The following is a 21,704-nucleotide window of genomic DNA, read 5'->3' as shown; positions in this document are numbered from 1 at the left end:
GATCCACTTATTTATAGATTTGAAGTGGAAGCTGCATCTCACCTATTGCTACTCTGTGTTTTAAATTCTTCCCTTGACTTACCAGTATACTTTATTTCTTATAACTTGACTTTGGAAATATTTGAATTCAATGAAACAGTTATACTTGCCATGCCTAGATGTTTTTGTAGACCTCTCTTGCTGTATCCTAATTCACAAATTCCTAATGTATTGTTCTAAAGGTAGAAAGGGTTACTTAATAATAACTTAATGATCATGTTTCGATTTTTCCTTTTTTTTAATTCAGGTTTTGCACGGATTGCAAAAACAAAGTTCTTAGAGCATATAATATTCTAATTGGTGAGCTAGACTGCAGTAAAGAAAAAGGTTATTGTGCTGCACTGTACGAAGGACTGCGCTGCTGTCCACACGAACGCCACATTCATGTCTGCTGCGAAACGGACTTCATCGCACATCTTTTGGGTCGGGCTGAACCAGAGTTTGCTGGAGGGTATGAGTACGTGGTTTGCTAGAGTGGGCTATCTAGCGCTTTGCTTACTTATTTTGATGTTGGAATATGTGCAACTGAACGTACCATTAAAATGCATTCATTTTTCTGTGTTTACATTCACTTTTACGCTTTAAGTATTTTTTATCCTTAAATTGGACTTCCCTGACAATGGCAGCGTCAAGCAGTGCTTTGCTAATACTGCCTCATTTTGTTCTGTTTTCTAGTATGTATTTGTTTGTGAGACATTATTGTGATTTATTTTTGTATGCAAGTCATTAACCTTAAGATCTTGGTACACATGTGGGCACTTACTTTTTGTCAATAAAATTAATTGTGATAACATCTAGCTAGATTCCAAAAAGCTATCATTCTTAGCTTTACTGTTTAAAAAAAAAAAATTGTGTGGGTGTACGCTGACTGGGCGCATTAGTGCTTCAGAATGTTCCCAACCAGTCTTTCAAAGTAAGATTTCGGCAACTGCTATTATCTGACTGCTGGGACAGATGAGTAATTCAAAACTCCTCATCTCGTTAACATCCCATCTTGTACATGCAGCAATTTAAACATGTACTTCATAAGGCATTTATGGCTTGAAAGCTGTAGCTACAAAATTAATTTCTTTTCTAAATAAATTATAGTGCCTGTAACAAAAAAGTGTTGTAGTTAAGTGGTGACTTCACCAACCTCTCCTAATTTGTCTTACAAGTTTACTATATACTTTTGCAAAATTGCAAGTGTTTGTTGCGCCAGCAGTAATACATGTTTCATGTTTAAATAATGTCTTGTGCCAGCTTAGAGTTCAGAAGCTTCGAAGTTGCTGAAGACATTTTGTTAGTTGTCTGTAAAATCATTGAGCTAATTAGACAGTTTCCCAAAAGTATAAAGCTGAAGCTGCTTAGAAGTGTTCAAAACGTTTTGTTGATCAACAGTTTTCTTCTTTTTTTTCTATCCACTTTTGTGAAGTGATTGTGGCTTTTTTTTTGTTTGTTACCTTTCACCTGATTTGCAAGGTTTGTGTGGTGATTACTGAGAGCCGTTAGTCTACGGAAGAAAGGTTTTTGTTCCAATGCATGTATTCAAGTATTCTATTGGTGCTGATGTGTAACATGCACCTAACTGAAGATGGCTGGTTGCTTCTCCGATTCCAGGCTTTTTTTGTTTTCGCTTTTTTGAAAAATTTCCACATGTAGATAAGAGACCTACAATGTAATTATTCTTCCGGTTTAGGAGAAGAGAAAGGCATGCTAAGACCATTGACATCGCCCAAGAAGAGGTTTTGACTTGTCTAGGGATTCATCTTTATGAAAGACTTCACCGGATATGGCAGAAACTACGTGCAGAGGAACAAACTTGGCAGATGCTTTTTTATCTTGGGGTCGATGCTTTACGGAAAAGTTTCGAAGTAAGTTTGCCTGGTTACTATAGCTTATTCCATATTTATGTTGAAGTGTGGGAAAACGGTGATATTTTAATGGTGAAATAGTCAGTGACTGACCGATTAAACTATGATTTCATTCTCTTCTTTTGATAACTGTTTGAATCAAAATGTATTTCTGATGGATTTAAACAGCATTGCTTCTGCGTGCCTGTAGGTGGCACCTTGCAGCTTTGCATTGACTTTCTTCCACCCTGGAGGCATAAATGGAACTGCATATAGGCACCACCTGTGCGTATCCATGTCAATTCTTTTCTTTCTGTGCCTTCATATATGAATTTAGAGCACGTTCCCAACTTATCCGTAGTCAGCATTTGAATTTTCTATTCACATTCTTCTTTATCCCGGGGTGCAAGTGAACTTTTCTTTTTCCATACAACTACAAACTTTAACCATTGTCGCAAGCAAATGTATGTGGCAGACACCCACAAGTTGTACTTCTGATGTTTGGTTCGGGACACAGCTGGATCCTACAAAGAGTGTGCCTTATGAAGTTTAAGGCTACCCAGGAACCTGAAGACAAGCTGTACGTAGACGAACACCGAAAGAAACCTTGGATGTCTCTCTCATATTCAAGGGCACAAACCCATTCAGATGACAGGGACTCGCCACAGTTCCGCCCTTTTCGAGATGACACCAGAGATATGGCTTAGCAGCACCAAGACCCATCCCTTCCACAACCAGCACCCCAGCCCTCTGAGGGGCAGAAGATCAAGCAGAAAAATGTAGGCTATCAGTTCCAGTGAACTTCCAAGTCCCTTACCCTTGCAAGATCAGCCTCCAAGCTGCTTTTGTTTGCCCTTCGGCCAACCTCCACCAGGTTCGAAATTGCTTCGACTACGCTGGCATGTGGTGGGCCTGTCCTTGACATCGGTCAGACTGCCGCTTGGGAATCCTTGCACAGATTTAGGAAGCACTAGTATCTTGACAGTCCGGTCCAGCTCGAAGGGCATTTTGTCCATTCCGTCCTGTGGGACCTTTTGGTCTGAGACATTCCACTGACCAATCACTTTGCGTGGCTCTGCTTTGCTATCTCTTTTAAAGGTGAGAATTCTGCAGCTAGAAGTATCCAGCAGAAGAACAAGTTGGTTACCTTTGCTAACGCCTTTTCTGCTGGATACTCTATTTGAGGGGGTCTCCGAACTTTTCTACAATGAGAGCTGCTTCTGATCGATGAAAATAGCCCTGAGCTACTAATGCCTTTGACAGTTGTTAAAGGATTGACACATCAGAAACATTCACAATAGTGGCCACATCGTGCAGAATTACAAGTAGTGACCACCCGCATTTATGTGACAATTTAGTGATGCCAACATATCATATCCAGAATACTGATTCTGGAGTTAAGAACGTAAACCAAACTATTCTTACTTTTTATATACTTACCTTCATGATATGTAGACTATATTTAGAATTCAATATTGTAGATAAGCACCATCCATCTGAAGAATTTAACAGGGTCCCTAACGGCTGCATCAGAAAAAGCTTTATCATTATAAATGACTAATAACATAACAGCCACAGACGTAAGTGCCCACTGGCACAAAGGAAATACTATAAGCTATAAATTCACACCACTCGATATAATCTATCGTTCAGATAGCTGTTTCAATATGTTTTGGATTTGCAGTCTTTTTGTTTACAAACCTCAGCATATCAGTTATTCAAAATAAATGGTTTTCTATTAAATATGTACTTTCCATTTTTGGTAAACCAATTCAAAGAAAATCTTGTCTTTTTCTTGCAATGTGACCTTCTTTATTATGGCTAGAGTAGACACTCTGAATTAAGTACTGCTGGGAATTTCAGGGAGAAACTTTCAGGGGACTGGCAAGCTACCAGTATCTTTCAAGCTACTCGTTGGAGACCCCTGATCTGGTTAATACCAGATTTCTCACTGCTTTCCCTCATCCCGTTTGGTGGCATGATCTCTTCTTCCATCTAAAAAAAGGTCCAAAACTAGAGATCTGCACACTGGTAGCTTTGATTGTTTGGTTCTGCATCTGAGAGTATGGAACCAGTTAAGAAAAAAACAGACATTGACATTCAGGGGTGGTATATAAATGCAACTCCATCGTCACTTCTGGGACTGAAGGAAGTTAATGTGGATATTCATAGCGCCACCTACTGCGCCCTGGAGCAATGCTATTTAAATCTTAATGTTCCAGTCAGGATCCTGGGACTAGCCTAGAGGTAAGAAATCTGCAATTAGATAAGAGTATCCACCAGAAAGAGCGTTCCCGAAGGTAAGTATCTTGTTCATCTTCCATTACTTTGTGAAATGTACGTTAATAGTATTGAAGTATACTTTGAATGTTTGATTCATGTTTGAATTATTTTGGGGTCAGTCTGGGAATCCTATGTGTATTTAACTAAGCCACAGGGGAAAACAAAAGCCATATAGCACTGGCAAAGCCTCTCAAAAGTGTCAACCATGACCCTCCATGGACATTCTTGACGCACTTTAATCCTCAAGAGTGTAGCCGATGTGTTTATAAAAAGCAATCCAAGGTTGCGCCCGGTCATTTAAAGAACTTTTGTATCCATCTAGTGTTTAATGAATGTACCTTTCTTTGTTTGGGGCTTTTTAATTTGACATGGGTGTTCTTGAAGGACTTTAAATCGCCAAGAGTCTCCCCTGTTGTTTAAACAAAATGCAATTTAAGGTTACGCACAGTAATTTAAGAGGTTTTGCATAGCTCCAATGTTTAATGAATGTACCTTTCGCCTTTTGGTGATTTATGTTCATTTGAAATAAATAAGCAATCATATCGTATATGATCATGGATATTTTTTACAGAACTTAGTTTTTATAGCTTTTTCTCTTATGCTTAGTTGTACTGGTTTTAATTAACTATGCACTTTGATAATAAGAATTTGAACTTAGCTTTATTAATTATTTAAATTAACCTCAGTAGCCTAATCACTTGAAAAAGCTAACCTCACCCTTTGGTGGGTCTAATCAGATTTTCTATTGCATTTCTCGTATTGTGGCCAACTTTGTTTATTGCAAAAAAAAAAAATTTAAGCAGTTGAACAGATATGTCTGTACTAATTCCGATAGACCGCTAACAAAGAATCTTTGTTTTTATTGGCCTTTTTTCTTGCTTGGATCATTGTTCCTGCTAATAAATACTGGGAGAGAAAATATTGGGGTTTTGAGGGGTGGCTGAACGTAAGTGTTTTTCTCCCGGCCAGGGCCCTTCTATTTTATTACAAGGAAATTAAAGGTAAGTAGGTTTTTTTGGGGAAACTTGTTGTTAATGTAATTAGTCCTACCACATCCATTGTTTGCATTTTGGTATACCATCTTCGAAAATTAACCTTTCTGTTTTCCTGACAGTTATACTTAATCTAGTGGAATATCCATTCTTACACTGTGGAAAAGGGATTGCATGTTTATGGATTTTGAGCTCTGGAGCAAGGACTTATCCATTGTCTACACTCTAGACATATAGGGTCTTGGCAACCTCTCCTTCATTCAGCAAGTTTATATAGCAGCCCCCTCAATAACCAACTCTTTAACTTCCTGTTCTTTTTGTGGTCTCCTGGTCTGGCCAGTGCCATGGTTAAATTACAGATAACCACCTTCCTAAGTCAGAACGGTTCAGAATTCAATTATATACTTTTGCCAAAACATTTAGGAACACATATTACCTCTGTTTTTCTTCATACTGCATTATTGGCTCACCAGAACAGTAAGGTCATGTAGAACCTGATCGTTTAGGTACCCTCAGGCTCCCAAAGTAAATCCTTCATTTGGAATGCACAGGTAGCTCTATATTAGAACTTCACAAATAAAGGAAATGCCCCTGGAAAGACTATGGTCAAATCCCATACTAGTTGACATCTGTGCTTGCTGGTCCTACTCCTGTAGGTACAAGCTTGTGTGTGCTTGTGTGAATCTGGTGAATTTGTTGCTATACTGGCTCTTATTCTTCTCCATCTGCCTCAATGGGGAAAGGAAAAGTTATCAGTGTGCTGGTTTCAGACTCCATGATATCATGTTCTGAGGCGGAGTCGTGGCTCTGACGCCAACCTGGCAATGCTGAAGAGTGTTGCTGTTGTAACGTTTTCCTGACTATTCTGAAGCTTGGAAGGAGTATTCATAAAGTAAGTAATATAAGGGAAGATTATGTATTCACCAAAAACCATTACCAACAATAACTACTTGTTCGAGGCATATGAGCTGTAGATCATATACCTGTACATAGATCGCCATCTGGTATTGGGCTTGGATGTTTGCACTTTGTTTTTGTCTTTGAAGAAGTCTTTGTAGTCACAAGATAGGTGACTCCTCCTTATGGTGATAGTGTACATGGGCATCGACTCTATCTCAAGATTGTTTTTTCCGCCATCTGGTTCGGATGTGATTTGCTGCACTCCGGGTCGGTGTCGTTCTCGAACCCCCTTCGACTCGCGATCCCACATCACTCAACGGTATTGTCTCGATCACGTTTCCCGTTCGACACGCATCTTTTAAAAATATAAAATCATCGACCTAGATCTTCGACTTAGGCTGTGGAACTCCTTTTAAAAAATGCGCCGGTGTGGTGTTAAGTTCCCACACACGGACTTACACCGGGTGTGTAGTCTGTCTCTTCCCAGAGCACAAGGACAAGAACAGAGAGGCCTGTGCATCTTTCAGGTCGAAGAAAACCATCTGTGGCCATCGGGCTCGACGTCATGAAATGTCCCACAGAAGCAGCTCGATTCCGGACAGCTTCAGAGCAGATCCCAATGTCCAGCCAGAATAAGTGTCCAGCCAGAATAAGAAGCTGATGAAGGAGAGATCTCCGACATCGAAGACGAGGCAGTCACACCATCTCCGTGGTCTGTGAGTACCGAGACCCCTCTCCTAACCAACCCCAAACAAAAGGCTCCGGTAACACCTTCGCCCTCAGGTAGTCACCAGCAACACATTTCGGATGCCCTGCCTCAGGCCCGGCCATAAAACCGAAAGACGAGCCTTCCGGCTCGGGCTCGAGCCAACCCCGTTCTGGTTACCAACAAGTCACCTGTGGTGCCGAAGCCCAAAACAAAAGATGTGCCACTCCCTTCTTTTGTCGGCAATGAAAACAGCCTTGACGCCGAAGCCCTCTGCGTCGAAACAAACAAAGGACAAGCATTCGGAGCTGTAAGAGGTTCAACCAAATCCTTTGAAACCGGAAAAGGTCTCGGAGCCTCAAACTCCTATACCTAAAGCTAAAGAGTCCAAGACCCCGTAGAAAGCTTCGGAAACAAAGTCAAAAGAACATTTTGACTCTAAGCATTTAGCACCGAAAACGGACATTGTACCCAAACAAAAGTTTGTGCCAGATTATTCAGATCCGAAGCAAAAAACACTACATATTGACCCAGAAACTGGTCACCTTCTCACCAAGCTTCCTAAAAAGAGGAAACTGGACATTTCAGAAGAGACTGGAATACCCATTAAACAGAAGGAAATGGTCATTAGTACTTCTCCACCTCTCTCTCCTCCAGCTGATCCGAATTTGTTAATTTCTCTAGCACACTCCCCACAACATACATTTTCACCTCAACCACAGGATGATGAAGATGATTATACTGATAGGGGATGGAAACGGAGATCCAGATAGGGATGATGACGCACATACCATCCCACACTATAGAGATTCTTAGGATGATTACAATACAGATCCCGATCCACACAATGACCCGGACCTCTATCCATCTAGGCCATCACCACCACATGATAATATTGGGTTTGCACAACTAATTAATAGGGCTGCTCAATACCAAGCGGTACAATTACACTCTGATCCCTTAGAGGAAGACTTTTTATGGGAAAAATGTGCAACCTTCACAAAAGTCAACACACCCTGCCAATGCTAAACCGCATGCTAAAACATGCACCAGAAATCTTTAAAGACCCTGTCAGAGCCAGGATCCTTAACACCAGGGTGGCCAAAAAATATAAGGCAGCTCCCAATGATCCAGTGTACATCGAAGGTCAGGTCCCCTTAGATTCTCTTGTGGTGTCTAATGCACGCATGAGGGCTAATTCACAGGGGAAAGGCGACGCCCCTCCTCCTGATAAGGAATCAAAACTCATAGACTCATCTGGCAAACGAATTGCGTCACATGCTGCAAATCATTGGCGGACTACCACTGTTCAAGCTTTGTTAGCCAGATATGGCAGAGCTCACTAGGATGAGCTTCAAAAACGTATGCAACATCTTCCTGAGCGATATAAAGACAAAGCTAATAACCTTATACAGGAGGGTAAATGAACAACCAACACATCTATAAAATGTGCCCTCGATGCTGCTGATACAGCATCTCGTGCTATTACTACCAGTGTTTTACTACGCAGGCACGCTTGGCTCTGCATATCCGGATTCAAGCAAGAGGTGCAATCCACTATTCTTAATAGGCCTTTCGACCAAGAGCATCTTTTTGGGCCCACAGTCTATACATCTTTAGAAAAGATGAAAAAGGATATTGAGACTGCCTAGTCCATGGGGGCCTTGAGGTTCTCTTCCCCTAGAGGCTCGTCTCGTCACTTCTTTTACAGGGCTTGCTCCAAAACCACTGGCTCAGAACATCCCTCTTCGTCATATAAAAGTCCCAATCAAACTAACTCCTCCAGAGGATATTTTCAAGGAGGATACTGGGGTAACAACAATAAGGGAAGAGGGCACGGTAACAACACCCACAGCTCCCCTAACACCAAGCAGTGAATTCCCTTCACTCCCTCCCGATAATTCCATTCCTGTCGGGAGATGTCTCTCACAGTTCCTACCTGTCTGGAATTTCATCACAACAGACAGGTGGGTAAGACAAATGATCGAGTATGGTTATTGCCTGGAACTCACCACCACTCCCCCAAACATCCCTCCCAGGCAGTCCTCGGAACATCTGACTCTTCTAAAACAAGAGGTTCTCTCTCTCTCTATTACAAAAACATGCTATAGAACCAGTCCCCTTGCCTCATCAAGGCACAGGGCTTTACTCCCTATATTTTCTAATTCCGAAAAAGGACGGCTCTCAGGCCAATATTGGACCTCAGACCGTTAAACCTTTAAATTCAGTAAGATCACTTTCACATGGTCACTCTCCAACAGATGCTACCACTGCTTCAACAAGGCGACTTTCTCTTAACTCTGAATTTAAAGGATGCCTACTTTCATATTCCCATTCACCCTGCTCACAGGAAATATCTCAGGTTTGTGGTAGATGGTCAACACTACCTGTTCAAAATCCTCCCGTTCGGGGTGACCACAGCACCCAGAGTCTTCACAAAGTGCCTCGCAGTAGAGGCAGCTCACTTACGAAGACAACATATTCACGTGTTCCCTTATCTGGAAGACTGGCTCATAAAAGCCAAGTCACACAACAGCTGTGTGCAACACACACACACAACAATCCAGTTGCTTCACAACTTGGGATTCACGGTGAACCTCACCAAGTCCCACCTCCAACCCTCCAGCGCACAACAATATCTAGAAGCTACAATAAACACTTCAAAAGCTCTGGCATACCCAAACCCAGTCAGAATATGCAACCACTAATATCACAATTTCAGCCTCAACACTCATTACCTGCTCAAGTGTTCATGCAGTTAATCGGGATGATGGCCTCTTGCATTCTCATCGAGTGTTTGGCACGTCAGTGGAACCAGGCTCAAGGTCAGCTAACAGATCTGGTGTTAGTGGACAGCCGCACACATCGCTCTCTGCAGTGGTGGAACTCACAAAACCTTTCCAAAGGGCGGCGATTCCTCAACCCGGTTTCACAGCTAATGCTAACAGCAGACTCATCGCTTGGCTGGGGAGCTCATCTTTAAAACCATACCATTCAGGGCATATGGACCCCTCAGCAAAAACAACTCCACATAAATTACCTGGAATTACTGGCATTTTTTCTGGCATTAAAATCCTTGCAACTCCACCTGCTAGGCAAAGCTGTCCTGGTCCGTACATACAACATGACAGCAATGTACTACATACAGAAACTGGGGACACACTCTCTACAGCTTTCACACCTAGCTCAAAGCATATGGAGATGGCCCATTCCGCAAAACATATATCTCCTTGCAGAACGCCTCCAAGGAGTACATAATCAGATTGCAGATCTGCTCAGTCCTCAAAGACAGCATATCCACAAATGGGTACTTCATCCTCAAGTTCTTCTTCCATTCTTTCACATGTGGGGCCACCCAGAAATAGATCTGTTCGCCACACACCAAAACACAAAATGCCCAAGCTCCGCGTCCAGGTATCCACACCCATTGTCCAAAGGCAATGCGGTATGGATGAACTGGTCAGGCAAATTTGTTTACGCTTTTCTGCCTCTCCCGCTCATTCAGTTAGTGATTTGGAAGCTCCAGCAGCATTCCCTCACAATGATCCTGGTTACTCCAACATGGGGCCGACAACCATGGTTCACAACCCTTTAGGAACTATCAGTAGTTCCTCATCAAAAGCTACGCCTTTCACCCAAGCTTCTCCCTCAGAACCATGGAGTGATAAGGCATCCAGATTCCAGTCAACTCAACCTTGCGATCTGGCACCTCAAGTTTTATAGTTTGGCTAACTCCATCTCCTGCCAGACTGCATGAACATCATTAAGGAGGCTAGACGTCCTACCTCCAGTGCATGCTCCGCCGCAAAGTCGAAACGATTTGTAATTTACTGTACAAATAACAAAATCAATTCACTAGATGCTTCTATTCAAAACATTATCTGTAGGCTGTCCGGTTTTAAGTTTAAACCTATAATAACTGATAAACCACCACCGGAAGGGAAATAGCCCTCACCAGTGTAAACATATAAACACTGAAAAACCCCTGCACAACCACAAACTAAATGCCCTTCAAAGATAGGAAAAGGAGAGTGAAAGAGCAATTTTTATTTCTTCCTGAAGGGGTCAGTACAATGTAACTTTGTTATATAAGGTAGCAGTAAGTTTGACTGGGCCAACATTATTCAGCTTGAGTTTTGTTGTTGAGGGAGGTCACTAAAATATTTTTTCTTCTTCCTTTTTCAATTTTGTGATCTTTGGTCTAAAGATACAGGGGTTAGAAGCATGTTTTAGGGGTGGTTTATTTATTTTATAAACTGTAGAGAATCAGGAAATATCAAAATCATATTTGATTTTTTGGTTAAGTTTGAGTCTTTTATTGATAGGAAAAATGTAGGTTTCATAAGAATCTTTCCCAATATGGACCATCACATTTACCCTCTGGGAATGGGTAAAAAAATCTTGATACATCGGCCCTCTTTTCTAGTGAGTCAGTATTGATAGTAGATGAATTGCCAAATGCCCCAGGCTTTAAACATTCAATGCAAGGTATAGTGACAGGTATATGTGAAAAGAGTGCAGTCACAAAGCATCTGGGATACTGGTGAAAACATGAAACCAGACCTTTGCAAAACATGGCACGCAGTGTCACTTGGAATGCTACTGCAAAAAGTTCTTACCAAGTTTAACAAAGATTGGAATGATATTGTTTGTATTTACAGTGATTCAGCTACGTAGATGAAAAAGTTGTGTGATGACCTGTTAAAATCGATACCTGAGCTGAAGTGCTTCCCTGTAAGAGATCCTTGCCACTTGTTGGATGGTATGCCGGAAGCATCTTTACAATCTTCAGAGTTAATGAAGAATGCTATTGACTTTTTAGTCCATTCTGGTGCACTGTTTTGTTATGTGTGGAAACTAAAATGGGGATATTTCTCATTTTGTGCATTGTGTGGCATCAAAGAGTCATCCCAACTGTGTCACTTATCCGCTGGTTCCTAGTCCTAGACACCATGAATGCTATATTATACATGTGGCAGCCGTTTACAGAACGTTTGCTGAGTGATGATGCCAAAGGCAAGAAATGTGAGGATCTTTGGTCATATATTGATAGTAATTTGAAAGAGGTACACTCTACTGTATTTTTAGATTTTTACAGGAAAGCATGACTGTTGTAGTGGACATCATAAAAAAACTAGAGTCTGAAAACACCCTTATCTACCAAGTGTTCAGCATAATTGGTGAAACATTTCCTTGAGAGTAGGCTGGGCGACACTTTTAGTGACTGTGGCACTGCAGCATGTTCCATGTTGGAGTGCTTTCCACTTAGTATGCAAAGAAATCTTGAGGAGCAATTCAGGAAATTTTATTTTACAATGTATGAGAAATAGCCCTTCACCAACCATGGCATTTGAAGTCACTGAAGCCTCACTATGGTTATAGATCCCTTCCGTAAAGGGAAATTTTCTCCGGAGTTTCAAAACTGCTGCCTCATTTTTTACCGCTTCAATAACTCTGAGGGCATATGTGCCCAGTTGAATGCATATGTTGCAGAACCTGTCGCAGAGAATCACAATCTTAAGGTGCACCAGTATTGGCATGGAAAGCTATGTCAGTGGCAAGAGTTAGCGAATTGTGTACTGGCTATTAAGGCTATGCCTGTCTCCAGTGCCAATGTTGAAGAGGGCCTTTTCACAGATAAAAGTTTACATGGGAAGGAAAGAGGGCGCGTGCATGACCAAATATTCACTTAAGAAGTATTGTATGGTGTACTACAATAAGTTTGATTTGTAAAAATTCATTCGGACCTCATATACACTGTACGTACACTGTCTATATACCAGAAAGCAAGAAATAATAAAAGCAAAACGTTCCATAAACACCGCAAAAACAGTTTCTGTTTTAAATGGCACAAAAATGTGTAATCACTAATAAACACTGTTTTTTAAGGTATTGAAATCACTGGAAAACACTGATAAAATCCCACCAGAATATACCAAAAACAGAAACTGAAAACAGGAAAGCCTAATTATCTGTTATCTCTTGCACCTACAACAATGTAACCTAGCATATACATCCATAAGACTACATCTCGTTGTAATATCAGCTTATCTCCAAAACAGACAACACATGTCTTCGTTTAGAGTACCCGCTATCAAAGCATCCATGGAAGAACTTAAAAGAATAATTGCACCCAGAGCTCTACCCTCTCCGGCATGGAATTTAAATATTGTCCTTACCAGACTCCCGGGTCCCCCATTTGAACCTCTGCACAAATGTGAATTACACTGCCTCACTTGAAAAGTAGCCTTCCTGGTTACTATCACATCTCTTAGAGTTAATGAACTCCAGGCATTACCCATACAAGAACCATTTTTGCAAATCCATCATAACAAAGTGGTTCTTAGGACTACCCCAATATTGTTAGCTAATGTCGTTTCTGCCTTCCACCTTAACCAGTCTATTGAACTCCCAGTTTTTTCCATCTACCAGACTCTGTGGCATAACAGGCTCTTCACACGCTAGATGTTAAGTGCAATACTCTACTATATTGAAAGAATGAAATCCTTTAGAAAGACTAAACCTCTTTGTGGCTTTCTCCCCACCTCATAAGGGCAATCCCATTTCAAAAGCGGGGATTGAAAGGTGGATTGTTAAATACATCCAAATATGCTATCCTAAAGCCAAACGCACATTAACCATTCCCCCTAGAGCTGATTCCACACGTAAACTAGGGGCTTCTATGGCATTCTTAGGGAACATTCCCCTAGATGACATCTGCAAGATGACATCTTGGTCTACACCTCACACTTTCACAAAACACTGTGTAGATGTGCAAGCAAAACAACAAGCTAGTGTGGGCCAGGCTGTATTAAGAACACTTTTTCAGACCACTGCAACAGATACAGGTAGCCACCGCTGCGGAGATAACTGCTGTATAGTCTATGCACAATTATATGATCTACAGCTTATATGCCTTGAATGGAAAATGCTACTTACCAGTATGCATCTGTTCTTGGCATGTAGAGCTGTAGATTCATATACGCCCACCCACCTCCCTGGATACCTCTATCTGTTGCATTACTTTGATACTTAGATACATCACACATGGACATCTCTTTCTATTTCTTACTAACTCCATCTTAACCCTTCATGGCAAAAACAATCTGGATATGGAGTCAATACCCATGCGCACTATCACCATAAGGAGTCACCTATCTTGTGACTACAAACACTTTTTCGAAGAAAAAACAAAGCGCAAACATCCGAGCCCAACACCAGATGGCGATCTATGCACAGGTATATGAATCTACAGCCCTACATGCCGAGATCAGATTGAAATTCCAGGAAGAGTCATTGGTACAGAGTCAAAGAATTCTTGGTGGTTCTTTCCGCAGTTCCCCAGCACAGAGATGGTGGTGAATGGAAAAAAACAAGGTAGTCTTGCTGTTCTCATCTGCTGCTCAACCTCATAGCTAGGAGTGTACCTTCTTTGTTGTCTTTTCCCCCCAGAAAATTCAGTTTTGATAGACCATTTATTTCCGGTTTAGTCTTTCCGGTTTAGTCTGAATACCTCTGTCTGGCCTTTCAGTTGCTGTTTTCCTATGCTGCAGAGAGCTGCGCTTTAGGGCAACGTTCTCTCTATTTCCTGTCACCAATGCTGTTATGACCTTCTAAACAAGGCCTTCACTGTATACCATTATTTTTGTAGGATCTTGCCCTGTTCTTTATACTTGAAAAATTACATTTCTAGGCATATTTTTGTGCTGCTAACAGGTTTTATAAGAATGTTGTTGTAGAGTTTCCATGTCATCTGGTGAGCTCTAACATGACCGTACAATGCCACTAACAAATGCACATGGTCAGAGATAAAAACTGTTTGATATGTCCGCTCTCTGAAGTCCCCTGTGTGATCGGTTTAGTCATGAATAAATAATCTGTTCCAGTACATGACCAAAGTACTTCATAATGGAAGGACACCAACTCCTCCAGCAAATACATTTATGACCTGGATCGCTTTTAACTTTGCCTACTTTAACGCTAACATCATGTTTGGCTAAGACTGCAACACCTGGTTTTGTACTTTCATACACCCAGAATTGGAGCTGGTCTGATCAATCTTCCTAAGGTGTAGCGCCTGTTGGATCCTTTTGGTGTAAGTAGGCCCTTGGCATCCCTAAATATGCAGCGCTGGGCATTATCTGACACCCAAGACCTTTTCAGAGAGCAAGACATGCTCTGTCGAGGTGTAATAGGCAGGGCCAATACACACCCCGTGCGGATACATTATCCTTAAGTGTCTCTAAGGAAGATGAGGTACTCCCTTTAGAGTAAACACAGACTGCCCCACTCGCCAACATAACCATGCACAAAGATGACCCCAAGGTCAGCAAGTTTTACCCACAACATAAAGGGTAAAGCCCCACCAGATTGCCATCCCCGAGGGAGTTGCACATAAAGCCCAGAAGCTTCCAAGAAAAAGATCTCCATTTCACCGCCACCCTCTGCTCCAGTTAGCTCCAACATAAGGCTTTGGAGCGGAGCCAACGTCCACCAAGGGGCATGGAGCCTCACCCAACCTCAACGCCCTCTCGGCCGAAAGCCACCATGGTTCCACTGCTGCAGTGGAAATCTGCATCCCCGAGAACGAACATGTAGTCAAAGCCAAAATCCCCTCGACTCAAACCTCTGTGACTGCCATCCACGAGAGACTTGGAAAGGAACTCTACAAAGGCAAGTTTCTGTTTATTCACCACAAAGCAGTCAGGATTTTGACAAAGCCACCTCAGTCTGAGCCCTTTTTCAACCTGCCTCTCCTTCTTTTTCTTTGACACACTGTGAGAGAGTGGCTCTATATATATACTGGACCAGAATGAGGTACAGTGTGTATAGAGTCCACAAACCCCAGAGGTATAAAAGAGGTTAAAGCCAGGTGTGACCTTACTCTCTAAAGTGGTAGCTTGGTCGAGCAGTAAGGCAGTACCAGAGGACAGTGTAAAGCATTTGTTGTACACACTCAGCCAGCAAAAGGTTTCACACACTCAAAGACTGAACTCCAGGCCAATTGTTTTTATATCAAAGATATAGGTGTTTGATTTCTAGAACCAACAGACATCAAAATATACTGTTCTCGATATGAGAGGTCTCAGGTGAGTACTTTGCAGAAAGGCAATACACTTTGTAAACACAATAGGTACAGGGGTTGCAGTAGGCAACACAATTCTACACACAATTTAGCATTGAGCTCAATGGATTTTCTTGTATTACCCCTCGCTGCGGGGGTAATTCCCCCGCTGTGCTGGGGGGGAGGGGGGCGCGCACAGCGCATGCATGCTCATGACGAGCTCAGCTCGTCATGAGGCACGGCGCTCCTGTGCTCATGACGAGCTGAGCTCGTCACAGGTGCACCGGCTACCGTGGAACGCTCAGCACAGCAGGGGAATTCTCCCCGCACCTGAGCGTTCCACGGCCCATGACGAGCTGAGCTCGTCATGAGCACCGGAGCACCTTGCCTCATGACGAGCCCAGCTCGTCATGAGCATGGTAAAGGTTAAACACAGTTGATTACTTTGTAGATTACTTTGGTAATTCCAGGACTGACTCCTAGATTCAGTCCTGGGGTCTAAGCTGGAAACAGTTTAGCAAAAACCTTTAGGTATTGCAGTGATTTTTCAAGAATAAAAAGTTATTTTAAAAGTTCACACATATAAACTTTTCAACAGAAATCTGGCAATGTTATCCAGTTGGAGAAAATTCAGGTTGCAGGTAAAGTACGATCTCGTTACTTTTGTAATCCAGTACTGGGCTCCTGGGGCCAGCACTGGGGTCTCAACTTAAAACAGGTAAGTAATTACGTTACAGTGTTTATGATTTTAACAGAATATTTCTAGTTTTCAAAAGTAGACACTTAGAAGAAATTTCATAGAAAAGCAGACAATGGATTCCTATAGGAAAAATATAAGTTACTAGTAAACCCGCTAGGGATTACTTTTGCGGTTCAGTACTGGGCTACAAGGTTGAGTACTGGCTCCTTTCCTGAGTATTTCGGAATTCGGATGATTTTATATGAATATTTAAAGTTTTCAAAAGTAGACTGATTTTTCGAGTCAAAACCAGTCAATGTTATTCAATGGCAGGTAAGTGAGTTACCGCTTTCCTGGTGAGTACTCGACTGGTGAAATTGTTGTTCTGGGTATAGACTCAAGGGTCACCCAGGGTCAGGTAGGTACAGTTGGTTCACCCTCAGCGGCGGCCGGGTGCAGAGGTTGTTAGGCCCAATGTTATCCAATGGGGGTCATGGGGACTCCGGTTGGTGGCTGCTGGCTAGCAGGCCACGTGGCTGTGGGAGCTGGGCTCTTGGTCACTTGCTCAGGGCAAATGGGGAAGCAGGACAGGACAAAGGTGGCACAGCCAGCGGTACTCTGGCGGCTGGTTGTAGGGTGCTTTTGAGTCGTCGGGCGATCAAAGTTATCCAATGGAAAAGGTAAAAATGGAAAAAAGGCTGCAGGCTCGGGGGCGGATACTCTCCAGGGCGACCAGCACGTCAAGAGGTAAGCTGGGATCTTGCAGCACATGTAGGTATCCCAAAGGGAGGCACAGGGGGCTGTAGGGCGCCGGGTGCAGGGGTGTCTGTGGGTGTAGGAAAAGCTTACCCTCAGCTGGTCGCGGTTGGGGGAGCCCCTGGTTCTGAGTCTGCAGGCGTCGTCTGGTTCATCGAGGAGGGTCTATGGGCACTGGACTTCGGGTCCCAGTCGCCGGGGGTTGTCCTCGTGGTCTTGGATTACTCTGGGCCGGGCTCGGCGGGTGCAGTGTGGGCTGGTCCGGAGTTTCTTGGCTGGCACCAGGGGGGGTTGTTGCAGCAGAGCCTCTGCTGATGGGAGTCCCAGTCTTTAAGAGAAGGCAGGCAGGTTCTCAGGGTGTTCCAAGGCTGCTGTCCGCAAGAGTTACCGGGATTTAGAGAGGACCAGGTTCCAGGATCGACAGGCCGGTAGAGCTGGGGCCAAGTCAGTTGTCCTGTGGTTAGCAGCTGCGCGGCGGGTCTTCTTCCTCTTGGTCGTCCTTCTTTTCTTTGCGGGATCTGAGGAAGGAAGGTTCAGGGAGCCCCTAAATACTGAATTTAGGGGCGTTACATGTAGGGCAAGGGCAGGGACCAATAGGTCACTGTCCTGGGGTGGGTACACCCCCTAGCCTGCTCCTCTCCTGTGGGAGGGGGGCAGGATCCTAGCTGTGATTGGGCAGGGCTCCCCATCTTCAAGATGGCCAGAGCCCGGGGTTGTGCGTCACCTAGTCTCCCCCACCTGAGGGGTGGGGTTGGCACACCCCCCTTCCTGATGTAGTTTTTCCCGGCAGTCTTCCCGCATGAGTGGTGGTCAGGACTGGTGGGGGCCAGTTGCTGGGTACAGCAAATGGTCTGGAGAACCTCACAGAGGCGGCATGCCTTTGAAGCTTCCCCCTGCCCATCCTGGGGTAGGAGACCTAGCACCTCGCCCAGGATGTGAATTGTTGCAGGCCCAGGAGAGCGGGGGGCTCTCCACCCAGGGGTCCAGCAACATGTCTGCTGTGTTGGAGCCTCAGCAGCCACTCAGCCCAGATGTGGAGTGTAGGTTAGGTTTTCAGGGGGCATCTCACTCTTAATGGCATCACTGCACCCAGGAATGGCCCTGGGTACTGTAGGGGCACAGGGCTCATGCACCTGTGCCCACACCTCTGGCATAGGGCACCCAGCTAGAGGGGTGACTAAAGTATGCCAGGTCAGTGGGTTCTGTGGGCATGGCACACAGGGTTGTGTGCCATGTCGACTCTTTGTTTAGTTCTGTACTTAGACACTCAGCCTGCAGAGGCAGTATGTGGGTGTCAGGGTACAGGGCCCCTGAGGGTGGCACAATAAGTGCTGCAGTCCTCAGGGGTCTTCTTTGGTCACCATGCCCTGGGTACCTAGGGTACCATTTACTAGGGGCTAACAGGTGGCTAGAGATGCCTATTGGGTTTTAGTTTCAACACAGCTTTTTAGGGAAGAAACGCATGCCCCTGGGTACCTGGTTGGCAGGAACCCAGAACAAACTCAGTCAAAGCACATCAGCAGTTCAGAAAAAAGTGGGGGCATACCAGTGCAAGAAAGATGCCACTTTCTCACACACACCTCGACACTCAAGACACAAGAAGTGCACGTACCAGGCAACATACCCTCCTCCTTGACCTCCCACACCCAAGCATGCACAGGCTGCTCACTATCTTACTTGCAACCACTGCCGTCACACTCGCCATCACACCCTTTGCCATCAAGGCCAGTCTCACCACTGCCAGTCCCCCCCAACTCCCATTCAATCCCCAAAAGGGTCTGTACATTCTGTTCGAGGCATGTGGGCTGCTAAATTCATATCTTAGCATTAGATCGCCGCCTAGTGTTGGGTCCGGATGATCGCACATTGTTGTCCTGGAAGAGTCTTCGAAGTATCCTGAGATAGGTGGCTCCTCCCCTGGACTACAGTGCGCATGGGCATCGGCTCGATCCCCAGATTGTTTTTTTCCGCCATTGGGTTCGGATGTGGTCTCGACGTCTCTCTGTCGAAACCGAGAAAAACTATCTTTTAGCGGCCAAAAGGCCTCGCTTTTTGCGTCGGTATTGTCTGCGCACGGTCTCGAGTCTTCCGTCTCTTGGAGCCGGGATAAGCGGAGTCTTGTTTCGCTTTTCGAACTTTGAGGCCTTCTCGTCGCGACTCGACTGCAAAACTTTTCAGACATGGAGCGGAGCCCGTTTAAATACTGCCCGCTTTGTGGGTCCAAGTACCCACACATCGATCTACACCCCGTTTGTAACAAATGCCTTTCGCCTGACCACGACGACGGCAAGTGCAAGGCCTGTGCACAGTTCCGGTCTAAGAAGACTCTCAAGCTTCGGCGCGCGGTGCGCATGGAAGCTAGACAAGCGGCCCCGGATCCGGAAAACATCTTCGGCGACCAAGATGAAGAGGACCAGGGTCATCATCTTCAGATCTCCCCACCCGAGACGGAGGTCGAGGCGGATCCAGTAGACGACGACGGTGTCGTGGGTCAAGGCCTTGAATACGTCGACGAGGTAGGAGACGACGAGGAGATTTATGGGGCCGCGGCGGATAGCTCAGGGGACGAGCTCTGCCCCGAAGGTTTCGAGGATACCGACCGGGTCACGGGATCGCCTGTAGGCCTTACCCACGACCCCATGCCGCAAGCCACAGCCCCGCCTTCTGGCCCGGCCACGGACTTACTTGCTGAGCAGACTGTATCGAAACCGAAAGCATCGGGATCGACTCCATCTAAAATGGCCGACCCGAAAACGAAACCGAAACTTAAGGACTCGAGCGTCCCTAAGATGGCTGCCGTGCCAGCGAAAAAGACTGTACCCGCTAATCCATCGACTCCGTCGACCTCCGGTCCGCAGAAGTCGAAGAAGTCCGTCGATTCCGCTGCTGCTCATTCGAAATCGACGCCTGAGGAGGGGTCCTCTCAAAAAGATGGTCGGCACGGATCAGCATCGGCGCCGCCGTCCAAGCCCGCAAAGGCCGGCTCCACGGAGTCTACGCAGGCGCACGGATCGAAGACTGGCACGTCGGTGACAGCGGGTTCCGCGTCGAAAGCCCACAAGGCCCACAAAGACGTCGGATCCGAAGGAAAGGTCAAAACATCCTCGTCGGCTCCAAAACCAACTGAAAGTGAGGCGTCCCTCGTCGCCGCATCACTACAGCGAATTAGGGAGAAGGCCTCTGCTCCGTCGGCTCCGATTTCGTCGCCGAAGGCACAAACAGACAATCCAGCGAAGCCTTCTGGTAAACTTCTCTTTGTTTTGCCGCCAAAGGAAGCGCCGAAAGCCTTTTCCACCAAATCGGCACCGAAGAAGACGGTTTCTTCAACGGCTGGCCCACTTCCACGTCGGGTTCTCGAATCAGAGGATGATTCAGAGCAGTTCATCGACGCAGACACCGGTAAATTGACCCTCTATAAGAGGAAAATAACTTCAGAGTCAGTGGACTCATATGTCATCCCACTGAAGAAGAAAAGGGTGCCCCTTGATGCTTCAGGCCTCACAGAACCAATCCTGCCTCCTCCAAGACGGAGCCCTACTCCCTCACCAGACCACTCTGCAGGTGAGGGGTATGATGAGGATGAACAATACAATTTCCCTGTCAATGAACCAGATGCACAACCGGATTCATATGATGACACTGGTGACCAGGGCACCCAATGTGTGGGTCAGGACCCGCAGCTTTTTAATGCACGTGCATCCCCCACTGAGGATTCAGCAGGTTTTCATGCGCTACTTGAGAGGGCAGCGGCCAATCATGATGTGGACATGCATGCTGACCCGATAGAAGAAGACTTCCTTTTCGACACATTCTCAGTCTCTGAAAGGACAGTAAAAACGCTGCCTATGCTTAAGGGAGTCCTCAAGCATGCGGGGGATATCTTTAAGGAGCCTACCAGGGCACGAGTGGTCAATCCACGCATTGAGAAGAAGTACAGACCTGCACCTGCAGACCCCGCATACATTCGGGGACAGTTGCCACTGGACTCTCTTGTGGTCGCCAATGCCAGGAAACGTGCCAACTCCCAAACAACGGGTGAAGCTCCTCCCCCGGATAAGGAGTCCAAAGTGCTAGAGGCAGGGGGCAAAAGAGTAGCTGCGCAGGCCGCAAACTTTTGGCGCATTGCCAATACACAGGCACTCTTAGCACGTTACGATAGGGCGCATTACGACACCCTAGAACAGGTTATACAACACCTGCCTCCAAAGTTCCAAGAAGGCACCAAACTGCTTATTGAGGAAGGGAAGCTAATCTCAAACGCAGCCATCAAGTGTGCACTTGACGCCGCAGACACAGCTGCTAGAGCTATCAACACTAGCGTTATGCTGAGACGACAGGCGTGGCTCCGCATCTCGGGGTTTAAACCAGCTATACAGACAACCATTCTTAATCAGCCAGTCAATCCTGATAGTCTGTTTGGTCCAGATGTTGACACCACCCTAGAAAAAATAAA

The 21,704-nt window shown here is 45.0% G+C and overlaps 1 protein-coding gene across 5 annotated transcripts in view; it reads left to right on the top strand.

The window, feature by feature from the left end:
* GGNBP2 (gametogenetin binding protein 2) overlaps positions 1-21,704 on the top strand; it is a 668,014-nt gene that overhangs the window by 398,927 nt on the left and 247,383 nt on the right. For 3 of the 5 annotated variants that reach the window (XM_078679788.1, XM_078679790.1, XM_078679786.1), the window contains 2 exons: positions 287-496; positions 1,718-1,892. In XM_078679788.1, the coding sequence (XP_078535914.1) occupies positions 287-496; positions 1,718-1,892 (385 nt within the window). The remainder of the gene's footprint in view (positions 1-286; positions 497-1,717; positions 1,893-21,704) is intronic. The other 2 variants (XM_078679791.1, XM_078679787.1) reach the window with 1 other exon arrangement.

This window comes from Lissotriton helveticus, chromosome 3_1, assembly GCF_964261635.1.
Source record: "Lissotriton helveticus chromosome 3_1, aLisHel1.1, whole genome shotgun sequence".
Taxonomy (NCBI): domain Eukaryota; kingdom Metazoa; phylum Chordata; class Amphibia; order Caudata; family Salamandridae; genus Lissotriton; species Lissotriton helveticus.
This window is presented reverse-complemented; position numbering and strand designations above follow the sequence as displayed.